Raw genomic sequence first — 19,163 nt, 5'->3', positions numbered from 1 at the left:
GAAGCAGAATCAAGTTATTCACATGGAAACATTATTTAATATATTCAAACAGCTGGGAGGTGTTGTCTGTTGTCCCAGTGTTAAATGAAAGAGGATGAGCAAACAGCTGGCAGGGCATTTTCTTGCTCCATAGCTCTGTTTACAACTACACTTTAATAAACCGAGAGTGGTGCACATGCATGGAGCAATTTCAAATGAATGGCACTAGGTAATCTCCAAACTACTGTCATGCAACCGAATTCAGGATGAGCTTAACGAAATCCGTGTCCTCTACTTCCACCCAGTGGCCGAAAGCGGAATGTCACACCTGTTTTTGCAATTCTTGACAGTGGCACATCTGTGTTTCATTGCACAGGCAAGGACTCAGGTAATGCGTGGTGCCTGCTAAAAATAAATGTGACCTAAAACGGCCTATAGCAATGACTCAGCTACTGCCAACGCTCGAACTCAGAGCCAGTGAGACACAGCAGCGACCTTCTGAAAGGTCTACAACCATACAAGTTAATCATCAAGGAAGTATTCCCCCTCACTCAGTTGAAACAAAGTGCTTTTAAGTAATCTGCAATGCTGTGATAATGAACATGTTCTGCCAAATGCTGCCTGACTGCCAGCTGCCCACTGAATTACAACAGAATACTTCATTATTTTGAAATCAGCATTTCATTAAACTAGTACTGGCATGCCTTATAGTGCTCGAAACCACAGAGTGTACTTCTGTAAACTGTGGAGCAGTCGAACATTAATTATCAATCAATGATTTGGGGGGTTTGTGGGGGTATCCCAGGGCCCCTATGTGCCTGACAATGCTTGGCCTTTAGCACTGATAACAAATTTGGCGGCTGAAATTAATTTAACCCCACAAGTAAGCAATGTATTACAAAGTTGTCACAGACATGTTCATTGAAAGTTTACAAACTCTTAGACGACAATCTATAATTTCAAAGTTGGTCATCGTTAACTTCAGAATCAGCACTCAGAGAAGGACAGTCATAGGATCTTTGAACCAGATTTCTGCAGGTCTTAATAAGTTTAGTAGAAGAGTTTTTAAGACCTATTTATGACTGCAATGAATTAAGTTCAAGACGAATGGCCAGTAGGCTGCATCATATACAAAGTCATATCATCGTTTTACAAATGATGCATGCCGCCATAACATTTCCTTGGAAAAAAGTGACAGTCTTGACAGATGGAGCGTTTAATGAACATTAATATGGAAAAGGCCTACCTAAAAGTATTGAAGACCTATAAATAGTACATTTTATGTATTTTAGACCTTTTCAGGGCTTGAAATACAATTATTACTTATTTATATATTATTATATTTGACTTTTAGCCTGCAGAAACCCTGTGGTATTCAAGATTCAGGAACAATACTGCCATTGTGCAAGCACAACGAAATAAATGTCATACTCGAATCCAATGGTGCCTGTTAATCGGATTTACAAATGAAATATACAACAAAAAAGCTGTAAAACTATACAACACTGTATAATCAAATATAAATAAAAACCAAGGAAGTATATCATAGTGTATAGAAAGTTCTTCAATAAAAAAGGAGTAAACAAAACAAAACCGAGGTAACAATGGTGCATATAATAACAGCCAAATTAAGAATGATAAATGATAAATAATATGAATATTATAAATAATACGAGTGTACTTAAGTGGAATGATAGATGCGCTATAATTGTTATGGGTAGAAGAAACGCTGTGGCACACTGGTATTTAGATGGCTCGCATTACAAACATGTATAATATTAACTGTTCTACATGTTTAGTGATGTGATTTCTGCTTTAATGCTCGAAAGTGAGCTACAAACATTTTGAGTTGAAAATGGTGAAAGGAGATTTGACTGACACGTGGTGGCTGTAGTTCCACAAGAGCGGATACAGAAGGACAGAAAGAACCAACTTTTTAACAATGAAAAAAATAAAGTGGATTTAATCGCACGAATACGTGTAAAAATTGTAGAAGTTATGTTTTTACCTTTTTCGACAGGCAGTGACATAGGACACCCCTGCGCCGCCGAAAGACCCCACAGGTCCAAGATGGCCGCGCCCGTGGCAGACGCCGGGGAGTTTGAAAGCTGGCTAAATGATCGGCTGGACTCGTTGGAAGTGGACCGTGAGGTGTACGGGACGTATATCTTAGGAGTCCTAGAAGAAGAGGAGAGCGACGAGGAGAAAGAGGACGCGCTTCAGGGCGTTTTATCCGCCTTTCTGGTGAGTGTCCAAAGCGGCGTGCCGCGCTCAGCCCGGGAGGCTGCTCTCTCATGTGTTGCTGTCCGTCTCGTCGGCCGGGCGGGACCAAGTGACAGCGCTGATGTCAGCCGGCATTTCTGGAGCAAGATGTCTGAGTTAGACACAGCTTTGTGTTTCTGTAGCCGAGGCCCATGTGCGATAGATAAAGAGCCAAGCTGTGCCCTCCTGCTTTGCTAAACCCCATTCAGAAATCGGGACTTTTTACTTAATCGTGGTCTCGTGTAGCACTGACTGGTACAGTACACATTATCGCCTTAGAGGCTTCAATGGTGCCATTTGTTTGAACCACACGCTTAAAAATGTTGTATAATCTTGTATAGATGCATTCAACTTATGTTTGTGTCAGACAAAGCCAGACATGGGGTCGCAATCCCACAGCATACATCATGTAGTGAGTGTTTAAAGTCATTGAACTGGTACCTTTAATGACCTTTCACCTTTGTTTACAGACTGAGGACACTGTGGAAGACGTCTGCAAACAGATCATCAAGCAGTGGACGGAGTGCTGCAGTCGATCAGCAGTCAAAGAAGATGATGGTATTTTGAGTAATTCTGATTCGAGTTGAGTTGTGAGGAGTGAAATTTAACTTCTCTTGGAGATCAAGTTGTCAAAGTTGGCTGCATCCTGGGAAAACCTTGCCGAAAGAATACACACGGTTCTGTGGAGTAAGGATGAATATAAATAACATTAAAAAATCCTTCGCAACTAGAATGTCCCTCATTAAAGCACATACCTCCACAAAGGCCTCTTCGTGAAGGCACATTTAAATTCATTATATCCCGATTTTTTTATTAGGTCTCTTCACCAAATAATTTGTTCCATGAATTATTTTGTAAGGAATTAACAAAAAATTTTGAAGAATGCCCCATCTTACAATATTAAAGAATGTTATAAAAAATACCCAGGGATCTCCGCCCTGATTGGGACCCGCGCCAACTTTCAATAGGTTCTACCTTGGATTCCTCAGTAGTCTTTGTGTAATCCTGCAAAAATAACAGAGCAAACGCAGATGAAAACTCCTTGGCTGAGGTAATAATGCATAGTCGCATAAGATTGTATATAATCATTTCCAAAGGAAGCAGTCCAAACTCAAGCCAGCAGGCTCATCAACTCAAGTAAATGTTGACTAAACAGAGCAAAGACAGCTTGCACTGAGCCAATTGTGAATGCCAGTGAAACATACAGAGGGATCAGCTCCTCCACTCGTATATCGTTTGCTTTGAGCTCGAGTGGAGAGTGCATAATAATATTATTACCCAAAAAAACAAGGAGGCTGCAGAAAGCTTTTATGGTTAGGAATGAGTTTGTTCAGCCAGTGTTATTATGGGATAGAGGCTGTCATGAGTCCAGTTAATCGCCTCTTGACTTCTGTCAATACTCATTCATGTTGACAGGAAATTGCAAGTACTTTGATTGTAAGATAATTAATATGTGTTATTGTTGTTTGTGCACAGTTTGACTGTTATTCCTTTCCTGCAGCTCAGGTCCTGGCCATCGCCAGTTTGATAGAAAAACAAGCTCAGATTGTGGTGAAACACAAGGAGGTGTCCGAGGAGTCGAAGAAAAGGAAAGAAGCTGTCCTCGCTCAATACGCTAACATCACGGATGATGAGGAATATCCTTGACTTTGCTCATTGTAGTGAACAGAAAGGCCAGACACACTCTCCAGAATGGTCCAAACATTTCACTCCAGTTATAAATGTTTGTTTGAGTGTGCTGTCAGAAAGTTGATGAACATGTTTCAGTGAAAAGTATATATATATATATATATATAACATTCAATTTGCTCCATATATTCTGTTGTTTCCTTGACAAAAGCACTGAAGATGAGGAAGAGGAGCAAACAACTGCGACTAAACTCCCGGCAAGTGACAAATGTATCCTTTCTTCAGCTCTTCATGATCAGGGGCTGTTTAAAATCACACGGTATTCAGCGTTACTTGTTGCATGTTGACTGAATAGTGCAGTAGTGCCATTACCCTGATAACACACTCTCTGCCATTTACTCCTCCACAGACAGAATATATGGTAAAAAAAAATGAATACAGTATTTCCATCAAGCATCCTTTACTGTAAGTTTCAGCTCTGTTTAAGAACACCAACGTGGAGCAAGTGCTAAACAGACAGAAGGAAAAGCGGGACCAGGCTCGCGAGGACTCTCAGAAGAAGAAGGAGACAGACAAGATGCAGCGGGAGAAGGACAAACTGGCCAAAACAGACCGGAAAGAGAAGGAGAAGAAGCGCACACAGAAAGGCGAACGCAAAAGATAAAACAAAGAGAAAGGACATTTTGTTTGTGAGGTTATGTTACAAGACAAAAATGATTGAGAAAAGTCATCGCCTCTTTTTAGCTCAACCTCATTTGCACCTTACATGTCATCAGATCCTCTGTGATAATTACTTTCTGCCACTCTTAGTGTGTGAAGAACAATGTGCTGGACTTTTTGCATATTCAAAATCATGTTTTATCCTTAGGGATGCAGATGCAATCGATCGTATGTTGACACATGCTTTGCCACAGTTATCCCTGAAATTATCAAATTAGATTAGTTATAGTAAAAAGGAATCAAACTCCTGACTGTGCTATCAATCTCTGTGCCAAGTCCCCCGCTGAATTATTTGCCTTTTATTTCCACACAACTTCAAAGTAAAGGCACATTTATACATCAACACATTTTTTACTTCTAATTTCACTATATCAGGTTTTAGTTTCAATGTCAGCGAATTTTGTCTGAGAATTGGAATAAAGGAGCAGTTTGATCAATTGTACTGCAAACATATGCACCATGATCTGAATGTTTATGCTGAGGTTCAACATTTTTAAAGTAATAAAAAGAAAAAGTGTTCAGCAATTTCACCTGCTTTATTTTGAAATGTTCACAACGAATGGGGAACAATTATAACATGAACATTATAAGAACACAGAATAGAAAAAATTATGCTTCTCTTCATAAAGCTACGTCAGAAGGAATAGTATCTATAAATACTTGGTGTCTTATTGAGAAAATTTGATTAAATTTAGATTACTTCTATAACATTCATTTTTTCATATATAACAATTCAAACTTTCATCATATTGCCGATTAAGATAAAATAGAGCATGTTTTTCTTATTAAAAGATGGTAATTTTACATGAGAAAAACTGAAGCTGCAGAAATTTAATGGAACATTTTAGAAAAATTGAATAATTACCATGTTGATTATAAAACTACTACTTTCCTTATCATTTTCCTTCCTTATCAATTGTTGCTTAAGATTACCCAGAACTGACGTCTAATTACATGCCAATAGATAATAATAAATAGTACAAGTAAAAACAAAGAAGAATTCACTGAAATCTTCCAGATAAATAGTGCCTTAAAATACAACAACGAAGGAGCCAGACTTACATTAGTTTGGAACGGACACTAAATATTAAATGATAACTGAATTTAAGATGAAGCAGGATAAATAACATCACAGGTCATTCCTAACACAACCTTCACAAATCATTAGTTTCCTATAAATGGTGATTTGGTGGATTTCATTTTATCAGGACCTTTAACTCATGCTTGTTTCCTGCTAAGTCACAACCTGAAGGAGTTTCCCTTAAATGCAGAGGTGTGCCCATTTCTGAGCGTGGCCTGCATGTTGACTTGTTCGTCCTGCCTTCCATCAGGCTGCGGCTGCGGCAGCGGCAGCGTCATCTGGACGGCACACCACAGGGCCACGCGGAGCTTCCTCGTGGTGGCAGCTAGGTGCTTGAGTGCGATGATCAACAGTAGGTCTATGAAAGAGAATCAAATTAGGGCTGGCAGCGTATCGTGAGGAAGAATGCAATACAATATACAATATACGATTTACCTTGGCTGTCTGTGATGTGACCTCTCTGCTGCTGAGGTTTGGACATGGTAGAGATCTGCTTGCGCATTGCCTGGGTGCCGCAAACAGCATCATGATACTTGTTCAGTGCTGTGCGGATGTTGATGTGGATGGGAATGCTACACAGATACTCCATCCTATACAGAAGGCTTGCCACCTGCAGAACACCAGCAAAACAACCATGACAATTCCCAGTGTAATTGTTTTAAGACGCAGAGGTACAACCAAAGGCAATAAATTAAGCCTTCTTGTTAAGAAGACACTGCTTAATAATGACCCACCACTTCAATTTAACAGCGTTATAAACAAGGTCCAAGCAACGGCATAAAAAGATTTTAGGAGGGGCAGTGATTCTCTTTGGTTCAGTCCTGACACTAAATAAATAACTATGCTGCAGTGAAAACACGTAACCTGTAGATGTCAGTATGGAGCTCATTTATTAGGGGGGCCTCACCTCTGCATGCTCCATCATCTGTCTAACAATGAGGTGGTCAACTCTGGTGGGGTTTGGTGGAGTTTGGGGAATGATGGCGTTGATCAGTGCTGCAGTCCATTTCCCCACAAACATCTTGGTAAGGATGGTCTCTATCTGGAATAGAAAACAAGTGAGAACATGAAAAAAATCTAAAGCTTCCATAGCAAAAGAAGCTTCCTTTTACAGTTATTAAACTCAGGCTAACATACATTGTGCATCAAAATGTCTAAAATATATATTTCGTGTCTACTATTAAAATAAAACACCTAAGGTTGATCTAATGAGTGACAGCTGTGATGTTTCTGACAAATTTAAATTCAGTTAAGTAAATACTGTTCAATATAAAAAATAAACATATACCATCTTTCTCTCCATGCTTAAACTCTTCCACTGCTCGTTACACTCATCGTGGTAGACAAGAAGCTGGATGGCAGATACTTCTTGATTCATCGCCATTGAAGTTGTCGCAGCAGAGGATCGGCCATGATAAGTGCTCTCTGCACTGCGGGTCATCACTTCCCTGACATCCTCGCCTGGAACAGCGCTTCCGTTGGACAGCGTGGATCTGAGGCTGATGTTTAAGGGATTGCTGGGGTGCCCTCTGAGGTCACCTTCAGGAGACATTGGAGGTATGTACTGCTCTGAATTCCCTGCTCTGAACATGCTGTTCTCTCTATTAAATCTTTGAGACTGACTGCCTCCCTGATGCTCAAACCATGGTTTCTGAGGGAAAACCTGTTTCTTATCTCCGTCTCTTGTATATGCGTTGCTCAGGGGTCTTGTAGAGAAGCCTTCTCCCAGAATGCCAGGCATATGTGCCATCTTCTTCTCTCTCTGCATCTGTGGTTTGAATTTGTCCCGAATAGGGCTCGGCGGGATGTGATGTTTTGGATACTGGTTCATGCTTCCAATGTTGCCTCTATAGGGGGTCACCTTATTTTGATATTGGTTTGGGAGGTTTACAGCTGGAGAGAGGGGCTCTGGTTGCTTGATGGGCTCTTGCAGGTAATTCTGAAAGGCGTCAAGTTTAAATATTTGTTTCCGAACTCCCCCATTTCTCTCCCTCTGCACCATGTCGAATTCTCCCACTGGCTGTTTTGGGGTCAGCATTGCTGGATTACTTTTTGGTGATACTGTGGGACTGGTGATTTTCCATTGTTCAAACAAGCTGTCTTCATGGAGCATGCCATATGTCGGCTCGCACATGTTTAGAAAGTCTCTACGACAAAAGCTGTCATGATCACCACCCATGAACGACTGAAAATGTGTAGCTGGGATCCTAGAGAAGAATTGAGGATTTTGTTTAATGTTCATGATTACAAAACTAATGCCAAACATGGATTACAAAATACTAAACTGATACATGTTAAATATACATAAATATTTTACATCAAATATATTTTGGTTGCTCATGTTTGGGATTAAAATAAATATAATACATACTGTAAATTATAAACCCCACCCAAAAAAATGAAAGCCATAAACCTTGACTTACCTTTCAATGTAGCTGTGCTGTGAATTGGCTTCATCCAAAATATTTGACACCAGACCTTGTAAAACTGTCTCTCCATCGTGATTCATATCATCAGTTGGTTTCCTTAATGGAAAAGAAAAAAGAACATCAGAATTGCACTCTGATTTTCCTTTTTATTCTTTGAAGGCATAAATTTAACAGTACGGCTGAAAACCTTATGTGTTTCTTCCATAAGAAAACCTACACCCAATATATGGAATTACTTCTGAATTCAGATTTCAATCCAAACAGACTTTGACTGGATGGACCAGCAATGTGCTTGTCCAACACTACATAACTACCTTCTGGACTATGCACAAGTGAATTTCACATATTTACTCTGAACATGGTTAATGGAATACCTTGTTGGAGTACTTTTCTGGACACAATTGAAAAGTTGATAAGGATCAGCCTGAGCATTGTGATACCAGGGCACATACGATGCTGTGTCCTTGTCCTGCATTAGGACACCAGGGACAGACGAGGTGTCCGTGCTGTTTCCACATCCTGCATTTACACTGGCCTGAAACAGAGAGAAGCCATCAAACTGAAGCTCACCTGGAAAAAAAACGAGATCTTCTTCCTCAAACAAGGCAGCTTGATGAATGTATGAGACTTAATTGAAACGACAGCTGTAGCTGCCACAGAGGCTTCTAAACTATTCATAAGTACTGCTGAGACAGAATGAAAAGTAGACAAATAAGACAATTAAATGATTAGTTCATTAGTCGATTAGTAAGGTGGTATATAATAAATATTATTATTCTTTTAATAGTATTTTAAATAGGGCTGTAAAGCAAGAAACTTCATAAGACCACACCATTATTAATACAAATGTAAATTGTTTTTGAGCACTTCACAGACCATACAATGATTTCAATGATCATTAATGAAGAAAACTGTCTCAGATATAACGATCCAAAAAATTATTAAACTATGTTTCTGCGTTAAATGGATTATAAATATGTGTCACAGTAACCACAGCACATTAAATGCACAGGTAATCAGCCTGATACTATAGATTCATCATTGGTTTACAACCAGTAAAATAAAGGTTTTAGCATTATTTGCCAAATTATATCAGTAACACACAAAATGCTAATTAACAGTCACGCTGATCAAAGAATGAGTGTTAATAAGGCCTATAACTATTTGTTATATTTTCAATAACTTACTGATGATCAAATTTCTACTGTAACTCTACTTTTCCACATGTTTCCAATATATATGTATATGTATATATATATCAAAGAATTGCCCTTGTATTAATAGTTTTAAGTTTACAAAGACAGAAAAACAATGGATGGGTGAATGAACTGATTTAAAATAAAAAAAAATCTGTAATGCCAGTATTACTAATCAAGAGCTCTGAGGCCTATTTGGGAGGGAAAGGAAATCCACAGGCTCGAGGCCTTTTCAAGACCAACCCGACATGTTGCTCGTCGTGATCCAAAGACACTTCTTACCTGGCGCTGGTGGGAGGGGAAGAGTGAATTGGCAAATAAACTCTGATGGCCGTCAAATGCGCCGAAATCCATTGGGCCTGATCTGATGCTTTGCTCCATTTCTGATCTGACAAGACAAAAGAAGACATTCAGAGTTATAACATATATGTATATATAAATAATATCGTGGTTAGCAAACACGAGAACACGGGGGTTGCGTAGAGGTTATGAGAAGATAATTTTTCAGAGGCAGCAAAGTTAGCTAGCCGATAGTGGGTCAAGCTAGCAGGGGTCCCACCACTCTGGGGAAACAACTGTTAAGCAATGGATCCTTCGTTCCCGGTAGAATTTTTCAAACTTCACCTGAACGTACCGAGTTACCGGAGGAAGATTCACCGGAGACTCAGAACCTCAGCGCAGGTCCAGAAACTAAAAGAAACATCACGAGCTCAGAAGTTCTATGGAGTTATCTCCACCCGCACACGTCACCTGAGCGCTCATTGGCTCCTTCCGACAGGATTCAGATTCAGGGACCAATTAACGTCAAGCAGAAACGTCCGAGCGCATAGCAACTTGATAGTAAGCACCTGGATAATGCGTCACAACCTCCGCCATTAAACAGCTTAAAAACCAAGTTCTCAGGTTCCGCTCCGGTCAGTTTTAGCACCGATAACATGGGAATATGTAGATATTATCATCATCAGCAGCAGCAGCAGCAGGATCTTCTTCATCATCTTCGTCATCATCATCACTATCGTCATCTTCATTATCATCATCTTCACCACCATTATCATCATCACCGTTATCTTCATCGTTATCATCATTATCACAATCATCATCATCATCATCCATCACCATCGTTATAATTATTATTATTAGTAGTATACGTATATATATATGTAAGGACAGTCAAAAGTAGACCGGTTGAAGTAATAAGTGTACATGCATTATAAATGAAAGGATATATAAAAATACAAAATGGAATAACCTCTACAATGTAAACCGAATATATCAACTTTGAGCAGAGAAAATACAGTTTAACAGGTTGTACATGGTTGTATTTTACAGTTTATATTATATTATATTAAATCATATATCTGTACAAGATGGGTTTCGATGGATTAATGCAATGTATATAATACATTATGATTATTTATTAAACAAATTTGTCTTATTTATCTAGTTATAAAAAAATAAAACCATGAAACTGGTAAAACTCCAGATTTTTGCTGGTAACATCGATTTAAAATATGTATTATATGAAGTGCTTTCAGGGTCGTGGCATAAGAGACTTTAGTTTTATTTTTAAGTTTGTTACCGGATGCTACATGACGTTCTACAATTGACGTGTCAGTGCTGAGGCAGAAAGAAAAAAGTCAGTAGAGGAGTTGAGACCAGACACAAACAGAGCAACGTCCAGATCTTCACACGCAAAACTTTTTCTTTTCACAAAGCTACTCTCGCTGAGCATCGCCTCGCGCAGCCGATGCTACACAACTTTACAGAAATCAGGATAAAGTGTTAAACTTGACAGGATGACTTTTTGCTGGTGTGTCGCGCTCCTGCTGCCTCTGCTGATATCGGCGCAGAATCACGAGGACGACGGACAAGCCGCCCCGAGGCATACATCCTGTGAGCCGATCACCATTCCCCTGTGCACGGACATATCCTACACAGAAACCATCATGCCCAACTTACTGGGCCACAACACCCAGGAGGAAGCAGGACTGGAGGTGCGCCAGTATGACCCTCTTTTAAAGACAAAGTGCTCGCGGGAGTTGAAGTTCCTCCTGTGCTCCATGTACGCGCCCGTGTGCACCGTCCTGGAGGAAGCCATCCCTCCCTGCAGGTCCCTCTGCGAGAGAGTCAAGCAGCGCTGCGAGAAGCGCATGAATAAGTTCGGCTTCCAGTGGCCGGACCGGCTGAACTGCGAGAGCTTCCCCGACGGACAGATCTGTGTGGGCCAAAACAACTCCCCTGACACCGGTGGCAGGGGTCACAGGACAGCACGTCCTGTCGTGGACGTGCTGGGGACCCAGAACTGTGTCCAGGCGCATACAACGCCCTCAAACCCCACGAGCTCAGACGTTCTCTGGACTTATCCCCCTCCTCATACGTCGCCCGCGGCCTGAGAGCTAAGCGCATAGCAACTCGATTGTAACCACATAGATAATGCTTCTCGCTTTAAGGCAAGCCGTTTGAGCGTGTATACTATATCCTTGATATCACATGTCTGTCCCCTCCACTAGTTCGGTCTTTGTCAGCACCAGTTGAGAATTACATCATAATAGTTGAACCAAAACTCTAACTACTCCCTATTTTTCTGCAACTATAGTGGCACTTTTGATCAACTAGTTACAATAGAAACTTTACTAGAAACACTGTGCGCCACACTTGTAGCACCAACGTCCCTACTAGTTGGCTTTGGGCCACAATAGTGGCCCTCTGGACCGAACTAGTAATGTTGAAAGTTTTACTAGTGAACTAGTGAGCTGCAAAAGCTCTGACATGTTAGCTAGTCAAACATGGATTCAGCTCACTAGTAGTAGTAACTATTGGACTACCATTTTCTGCACTAGTTGAACTGGTGGGACCCAAATACCCACTAGTTAACTAGTTAATTATATTTTGGCCTTACTAGTTAACTAGTGAGGCTCAACATGTTTACTAGTTAACTAGTGAGGTCCAAATATCCACTAGTTGAACTAGTGAGAGACATTTAACATTTAGTTAAATGTCTCTCACTAGTGAAGTCGGAATGTGCACTAGCTTACTATTTGAAGTGTCTTTGACTTTACTAGTTGAACTAGTGAAAAACAAAATTCTTACTAGTTGCACTAGTTGCACTATATGCTAATGATGAGTATGGTGAAAGGGCATACGTTGAACCTTCCTATTGGCTCTCCAGCAAGAACTCCACCCAGCGAAAATGTATCCCTATAAACCTTTATGAGCTCTCACTCTTGTACACCGCCAGCTCCTTGCTTACTATCCATACTGAATAAAGCATCAAAATGTGTGTGTGTGTGTGTGTGTGTGCGATCGATTCATTATTTTTTTTTCTAACCACAACAACAAATTCACTGCCTGGTTTTTCCTTTTTGGCTTTTAAACAATGAAACACAAATCTATGTCATCATTTTCTGTTGTGAGTGAGTAAAACAGAAGAGCAGCTCCTCATCTTCATTGCTTCTTCTTTCTTTCCTTTCAACACGGTCACATGAAAAAAATGTTATCAACAGAAATACAACAGAAGGAGGTGCCTTCTCTCTATTTCAAATATAGCCCCCTCCTCATTAATGTTTTGATATTAAAAGTTGTTTGTAGTCCCAGGACTTGGGAGCCTCGGAAGTGGCCATTGATCAAAACATGCCTCTATGACAATCCCACATCAGTAGAGTGCATATCAATTGTATTTTGCTGACTTTACAGGCTTCTTACTTTTTCTTTCACTGTTGTTACAAAGATGATTGAGCCGAAGGTGCAGAAATGATCCAAATACATGAATATTCCATTGTAGGCCTACTGAAGGTAATGTGCTATTATATTATTAACGACTAATCTGAATTATGTTTGGAGGTCAGTGTTTGAGGGCTGCTGCCTCATTTACTATCGCCAGGAGGTGGCAGTACAAAATGATCTGAGTAGCTTTTCTTTAATTTTTTTCATTTGCAAACTTGTCATATACAAACAAACGAGGCAATGACTAAATACGTGATAACATAATGTGTTCACTTACCAGGAATTACACAAAATCTGAAAACATCCAGAACATCATTTGACACATCTAAGGATGACATCCATTTACTGTGTCATAACATATGAGCACCTATGTAAATATAGATTTTCTTATTAATGGGCTTCCATTTTTTAACTATGCACCAACATTTTGGAATTCCCAACCCAATGCCCTATGCGATGCAAGCTATGTGAATATGTTTAATTGGCAATTAAAAAGTTATTAATTAGCTGCCATGCTTCCTTTGTTTTATTCTTATCTTTTACACATGTTATTGTTCTTATGTATTTCTGTGTTCGATTTCAACCCTTAGATGCATAAGTGGGTCAAAAATGACCCGGTGAGGTAGTTTTCTTGAAATATCTTCGTAATGAAATTTGTTTATAATTTCATATTCCAGGTATTCCTCAAAAAACATGTTTTTGATATAATGCCATTTACATTTTTAACTTAAGTTTTATACCTTTTAAGAAATTGTAGTTTTTGTATTACTACCCCAAGCTTCCATAAGTGGGTCAAAAATGACCCGCATGCATTTTCTATGGAATCCAATGGGAACCTTTGGTTTTTATCAACTGTGGCTGTCAGGAATAAAATAACTGTGGACCACACAGACTATATCAGAAGTTTCACCCCTCAAGAAGATTATTTTACACAGCAAGAGCTGCTACGTGTAAGTATTATCTTCATATAATATTGTGTGTCTGTCTTTCATGACTGTTGTTATTATTATTTATCAACAAATTAGCCTACTTTATGACTAGCTAACACTAGCTAGCTAACTAAGATAGCTAATATTACTATATGTATTGTGTGTGTGCGTATGTGTGCGTGTCATTCATGATTGTTGTGTGAAAGAGTATTTTATTTTTATTTATCAACAAATTAGCCTACCTTATAACTAGCTAACACTAGCTAGCTAACTAAGTTAGCTAACATTACTATATATAGTGTGTTTGAGTGTATTTATTTATATAGCTACATATTGATCTATAACATTACTCTTATGTTTCTTCATCCAAGGTGTCATGGCTGCTAGATACACAGCTGAAATGGTCCTACAGATGCTGGATGATGGAGAGGCAGTTATGGGGTTGGACTCCGAGTCTGACATTTCTGATGATGAGGACCCAGACTATTGTCCAGGTGGCAGTGGCAGTCGTCCACCTGGAAATCCAACTGAACAGGATCAATCTGACTCAGAAGATTCCTCTTCTGTGTCCAACAGAATGAGTCGGACGGGCTCTTACTGGAGAGAGTTACCTCCCACCCAGGGCAGGTAACTCGCCCTGGGTGGGAGGTAACTTCCACCCAGAAGTCGGTCAGGGTATCCTCCCACAATATCCTCAGAAGTCGGTCAGGGCCTGCACAAGGGGCCTGGCCTGCACAAGGGCTTAGCACCACTTAGCATGGGAGCTCTTTATCACTGATGATATAATACAAGAGGTGATGAAGAGCACAAACTTGGAAGGACGGGGAGTAGCAACAGGTTGAGGAAAAGAATGGAAAAATGTAACCAAAGATGAATTCATGGCCTTCATTGGATTGACCCTGCTTGCAGGAAGTGAGAAGAACTGGGATGTATCAGTCTGTGACAATGGATGTTCACATTTTTCTATTGCTGTTTTGGCTAATTTTCTTTTTCAAAAATGCTAGAAAGTGAAAAATAAAGATATTTCAAACTTGAAATCATTCTTGTGTGGTCCTAAATATAATACTAAATATTATACAAGTGATTATTCTTAACCAAAATGACGAAATTGGCATTAAAACCCATTGATTCGAATATGGGTCATTTTTGACCCACTTATGGAAGAGTGTAGGGTCCAGTCACTCGTGCATCTAAGGGTTAAAATATCTGATTGTTCGTAGCAAACCTGTTGATGCTACTTGCTGCCTCTTTCGTTGTTATTGATTGTATTACTGGGTTTTATCGCGCATTATTTATACTTGTTTTAATTTGTCTGTTGTTCTTTTTTTGTTGTTTCTTTCCTATATTGTAAAACACTTTGAGCTACTAATGTAGCCCAATGAATCACAATTTATCAAATATAATGTTTTACGCATGGCTGCTAAAATAACCCATAAAAGAATGCTGCCAAAAGTTTTAGATTATCACAATTCAGAGCGGGCACTTTAAGACTTTAAAACACAGTTTGAATAATGACCAATCAAAATCTTCTTATAGCCGGCTTCATTTGCTTGCAGTCCACTGGTCCATTAGGGCCACTAGTGCAACCTCGCTAGTAAACTAGTAGGTTAACTAGTGAGGCTCAACATAAGCACTAGTATAACTAGTTATATCCAAAAGGTCCACTAGTTACACTATTGGGGTATTTTTGAACGTACTAGTCAACTAGTGACAGCCACAATAGGTAACTAGTGATACTGATGTTTTCCTCATTAGCTTACTAGTGGAAGACATTTGACTCACTAGACTCTGTACCGAACATATAAGGACTTTGATTTTGGGCATTTTCTTTTACTAGTTGAGCCCTGCTCAGTCTCAGTGAACGACTGTGCGCAGCTAGTAATACATGTGATTGACATGTTGGGCTTTTTTTCGAACTAGTTGACAATTTCTGCGCACTAGTTGACGTACGCAACTATTTCAACTGGTCATGTGATAAAAGATCACTAGATAACATGTATGACAGTTGCAGCATTTCACTAGTTAACGAGTCACATGCACATGTCGACTAGGGAGAAGTTTTGTCACACTAGTAATGGTTCTTATTAATAATCATAAGATGGTTATTGATTTAATGTCAATTAACTGTTGAGTTTAAATTTAAATTTGTCTTTATTTATGAATGTATCAAAACAGAAGCATTAAACTGGTAAAACTCCTGATTTAGCTAATTACATCTATTTTAAATATTTATTATATATTAAATTATATTATATTATATTATATTATATTATATTATTTTATATTATATTAAGTACTTGCAGTGTCGTGGCATAACATAGACTGTATTTGCATTAAACGGAAGCCAATTTTTGACTATCAAGGCTTTAGTTTTATTCTGAAGTTTGTGACCGGATGTTGCTTTGCGTACTACAAATTACTTGTCAGTGCTGAGGCAGAAAGAAAAAAGTCAGGAGAGGAGTTGAGATCCGACACAAAGAGAGGAGCGTCCAGATCTTCACCCGCAAAACTTTTTGTTAAACTTTTTGTTTTGTTGAGCTACTCTCGCTGAGCATCGCCTCGCGCAGCCGATGCTACACAACTTTACAGAAATCTGGATAAAGTCTTAAAGTTGACAGGATGGCTTTTTGCTGGTGTGTCGCGCTCCTGCTGCCTCTGCTGATATCGGCGCAGAATCACGGGGACAACGGAATAGTCCTCCCGGATCATGGATTCTGTCAACCGATCACCATTCCCCTGTGCACGGACATAGCCTACAACCAAACCATCATGCCCAACTTAGTGGGCCACTACAACCAGGAGGACGCAGGACTGGAGGTGCACCAGTTTTACCCTCTTGTAAAGGTACAGTGCTCGCCGGAGTTGAAGTTCTTCCTGTGCTCCATGTACGCGCCCGTGTGCACCGTCCTGGAGAAAGCCATCCCTCCCTGCAGGTCCATCTGCGAGAGAGCCAAGCAGGGCTGCGAGGCGCTCATGAACAAGTTCGGCTTCCAGTGGCCGGACCGGCTGCGCTGCGAGAACTTCCCCGTGCTGGGGGACGGACAGATCTGTGTGGGCCAGAACGACTCCACCGCCGCCACCGTCCCACCCGTCGTGGTCGTGCCGAGGACCCAGGACATCTCGGTGGTCTCCACACAGGAAGGGTCCTTCAGGTGCCCTTCCATCCTCAGAGTGCCCCCCTATCTGAACTATAGGTTTTTAGATGTGGATAACTGCGCAGCGCCCTGTGAGCCATCCAGGAGCAGTGGTCACATGTTTTTCACGGACCAAGAGATTCATTTCGCCCGCATATGGATCCTGATCTGGTCTGTCATTTGTTGTGCATCTACTTTATTCACCGTAACCACCTATTTAGTTGACATGCAGCGCTTCAGATACCCTGAGCGGCCTATCATCTTCCTGTCTGGCTGCTACACCATGGTCTCCATAGCCTACATAGCTGGCTACTTCCTGGGGGACAAGGTGGTGTGCAATGAGAGATTCAGCCCTGAGAGCTATAAGACCATTGTCCAAGGCACCAAAAAGGAAGGCTGCACCATCCTCTTCATGATGCTCTATTTCTTCAGCATGGCCAGCTCCATCTGGTGGGTCATCCTATCCCTCACCTGGTTCCTGGCAGCAGGTATGAAGTGGGGCCACGAGGCTATCGAGGCTAACTCCCAGTATTTTCACCTGGCAGCCTGGGCGGTGCCGGCCATCAAGACCATCAGCATCCTGGCCATCGGGCAGATCGAAGGCGATATGCTCAGCGGCGTCTGCTTCGTCAGTCTCAGCAACCTGGACCCCATGCGGGGCTTCGTGTTGGCCCCGCTCTTCATCTACCTCTTCATCGGGACCTCGTTCCTGCTGGCCGGCTTCGTGTCGCTTTTCAGGATCCGCACCATCATGAAACACGACGGCACCAAGACGGAGAAGCTGGAGCGGCTGATGGTGCGTATCGGGGTGTTCAGCGTGCTCTACACCGTCCCCGCCACCATCGTCATCGCCTGCTTCTTCTACGAGCAGGCCTTCCGCCCCCACTGGGAGCGCAGCTGGGTCAGCCACAACTGCAGGGGCCTGGCCATCCAGTGCCCAGTGCAGACCGGGCCCCGCATGACCCCGGACTTCACCGTCTACATGATCAAGTACCTGATGACGCTGATTGTAGGGATCACCTCCGGGTTCTGGATCTGGTCTGGAAAGACTCTGCAGTCCTGGCACAGGTTCTACACAAGGCTGACAAATGGCAACCAGGGAGAGACCACTGTGTAGAATATCTGTATGTTCCCTGGGACTCACTTGTGTATTATTTACCTGTTTTCTTTTGTGATAGGTAAGTAGCACAATGAGTCGCCTCTAGCTCCTCCAGCATTTGTATTCTCCTCAGTCTAGTAGCCACACTTGCATGCCAAACTGAGGGGTTATGGTTTGACAAAAGGACAAGCTGGATAAACAATGCCTGAACCTAATTGTCTGAACAAATAACAAGCATCGCTATGGATGCCATGTGCTGAAGTGCTCACCTCCCCCCTCTGGCCCTTTTTTTCTCCAAGCCTCCATAAAGTCGAGGGGAGTGATGATCCACCAGCCGAGAATTCAGAGAGGAGGGAAAATGAGCTGTGGAGGAATGACTGTTTATTATCTCCGCCGAAAACATTTCACGTGTAATTAAAACCGAGACTGTAAATAGTATTTGTAAAAACATGAAATTATATATTTGTATTTAAAGAAAGTACATACTTCTTTTTTTGCTGTCCTTATTTGCCAGTGTACCTGCATTACTTTTGCACTGTAAGAATATATGCCACATGCCAAAGAACATACTTTTTTTTTATTATTCACTGGTTATACATTTTTCTAATGGATTAAAAGAATGTCAAAATGTTCAGTCTGTTGGGTGATGTCCAAGAAGCTTCTCAGTTCAGCCCACTCCTCTTTAACCGAAAACATGTGTTGAGTCTCCGATATCATCAAATCACCATATCAAATGCTCCATTCTGGATTCCTTGGTCAAAGTATTTTGTTATCGCCCCTCCTTGTTTTCAGAAGTTCTTAACAATCAAACAGTTGATAGTGAGTTCATTTCTTTATAAAAAAAAGGTGCTCCCGTGTTGTTTAGTGAAGGGGGCGAGGGGAGGGTTATGTCACACCTGAACATCTGTTGCCTCAGACTGGCAGGCAACAGTAAAAGAGATTATTGGAATTCTAAATGGTAGCTGACTTTTTACACGAGACA

General features: G+C 40.9%; 3 protein-coding genes and 1 long non-coding RNA gene across 4 annotated transcripts; all 4 read left to right on the top strand.

The window, feature by feature from the left end:
• The first annotated feature begins 2,020 nt into the window (after nt 1–2,020).
• Nucleotides 2,021–5,115, top strand: ccdc43 (coiled-coil domain containing 43). Its single transcript, XM_053443281.1, has 5 exons — nt 2,021–2,223; nt 2,712–2,799; nt 3,743–3,878; nt 4,085–4,140; nt 4,347–5,115. The coding sequence occupies exons 1-5, from the start codon at nt 2,050–2,052 to the stop codon at nt 4,532–4,534; spliced, it is 642 nt and encodes a 213-aa protein (XP_053299256.1). The 5' UTR covers nt 2,021–2,049; the 3' UTR covers nt 4,535–5,115.
• Nucleotides 5,116–10,907: 5,792 nt separating this feature from the next.
• LOC128458917 (frizzled-7) lies at nt 10,908–13,525 on the top strand. The gene is made up of 2 exons (XM_053443979.1): nt 10,908–12,265; nt 12,311–13,525. The coding sequence occupies exon 1, from the start codon at nt 11,093–11,095 to the stop codon at nt 11,687–11,689; it is 597 nt and encodes a 198-aa protein (XP_053299954.1). The 5' UTR covers nt 10,908–11,092; the 3' UTR covers nt 11,690–12,265; nt 12,311–13,525.
• Nucleotides 13,526–13,767: 242 nt separating this feature from the next.
• Nucleotides 13,768–14,985, top strand: LOC128458918 (uncharacterized). Its single transcript, XR_008342072.1, has 2 exons — nt 13,768–13,969; nt 14,320–14,985. It is a non-coding gene; the product is annotated as an uncharacterized LOC128458918 (long non-coding RNA).
• A 1,390-nt stretch (nt 14,986–16,375) lies between these two features.
• Nucleotides 16,376–18,815, top strand: fzd2 (frizzled class receptor 2). The gene has a single exon (XM_053443978.1). It carries the CDS (start codon nt 16,568–16,570, stop codon nt 18,197–18,199), a length of 1,632 nt encoding a protein of 543 aa, XP_053299953.1. The 5' UTR covers nt 16,376–16,567; the 3' UTR covers nt 18,200–18,815.
• The last annotated feature ends 348 nt before the right edge of the window (nt 18,816–19,163 follow it).

The sequence above is a fragment of the Pleuronectes platessa genome, chromosome 16 (assembly GCF_947347685.1).
Source record: "Pleuronectes platessa chromosome 16, fPlePla1.1, whole genome shotgun sequence".
NCBI classification, from domain to species: domain Eukaryota; kingdom Metazoa; phylum Chordata; class Actinopteri; order Pleuronectiformes; family Pleuronectidae; genus Pleuronectes; species Pleuronectes platessa.
Note: the sequence above shows the minus strand (reverse complement) of the source record. Positions and strands in the feature narration are given on the sequence as shown.

Coding starts and splice junctions, on each gene's coding strand:
- ccdc43 (XM_053443281.1), top strand. CDS start 2,050: ATGGCCGCGCCCGTGGCAGACGCCGGGGAGTTTGAAAGCTGGCTAAAT. Junction 2,224..2,711: donor GCGTTTTATCCGCCTTTCTG/GTGAGTGTCCAA, acceptor CTTTGTTTACAG/ACTGAGGACACTGTGGAAGA. Junction 3,879..4,084: donor AACATCACGGATGATGAGGA/ATATCCTTGACT, acceptor TGACAAAAGCAC/TGAAGATGAGGAAGAGGAGC.
- LOC128458917 (XM_053443979.1), top strand. CDS start 11,093: ATGACTTTTTGCTGGTGTGTCGCGCTCCTGCTGCCTCTGCTGATATCG.
- fzd2 (XM_053443978.1), top strand. CDS start 16,568: ATGGCTTTTTGCTGGTGTGTCGCGCTCCTGCTGCCTCTGCTGATATCG.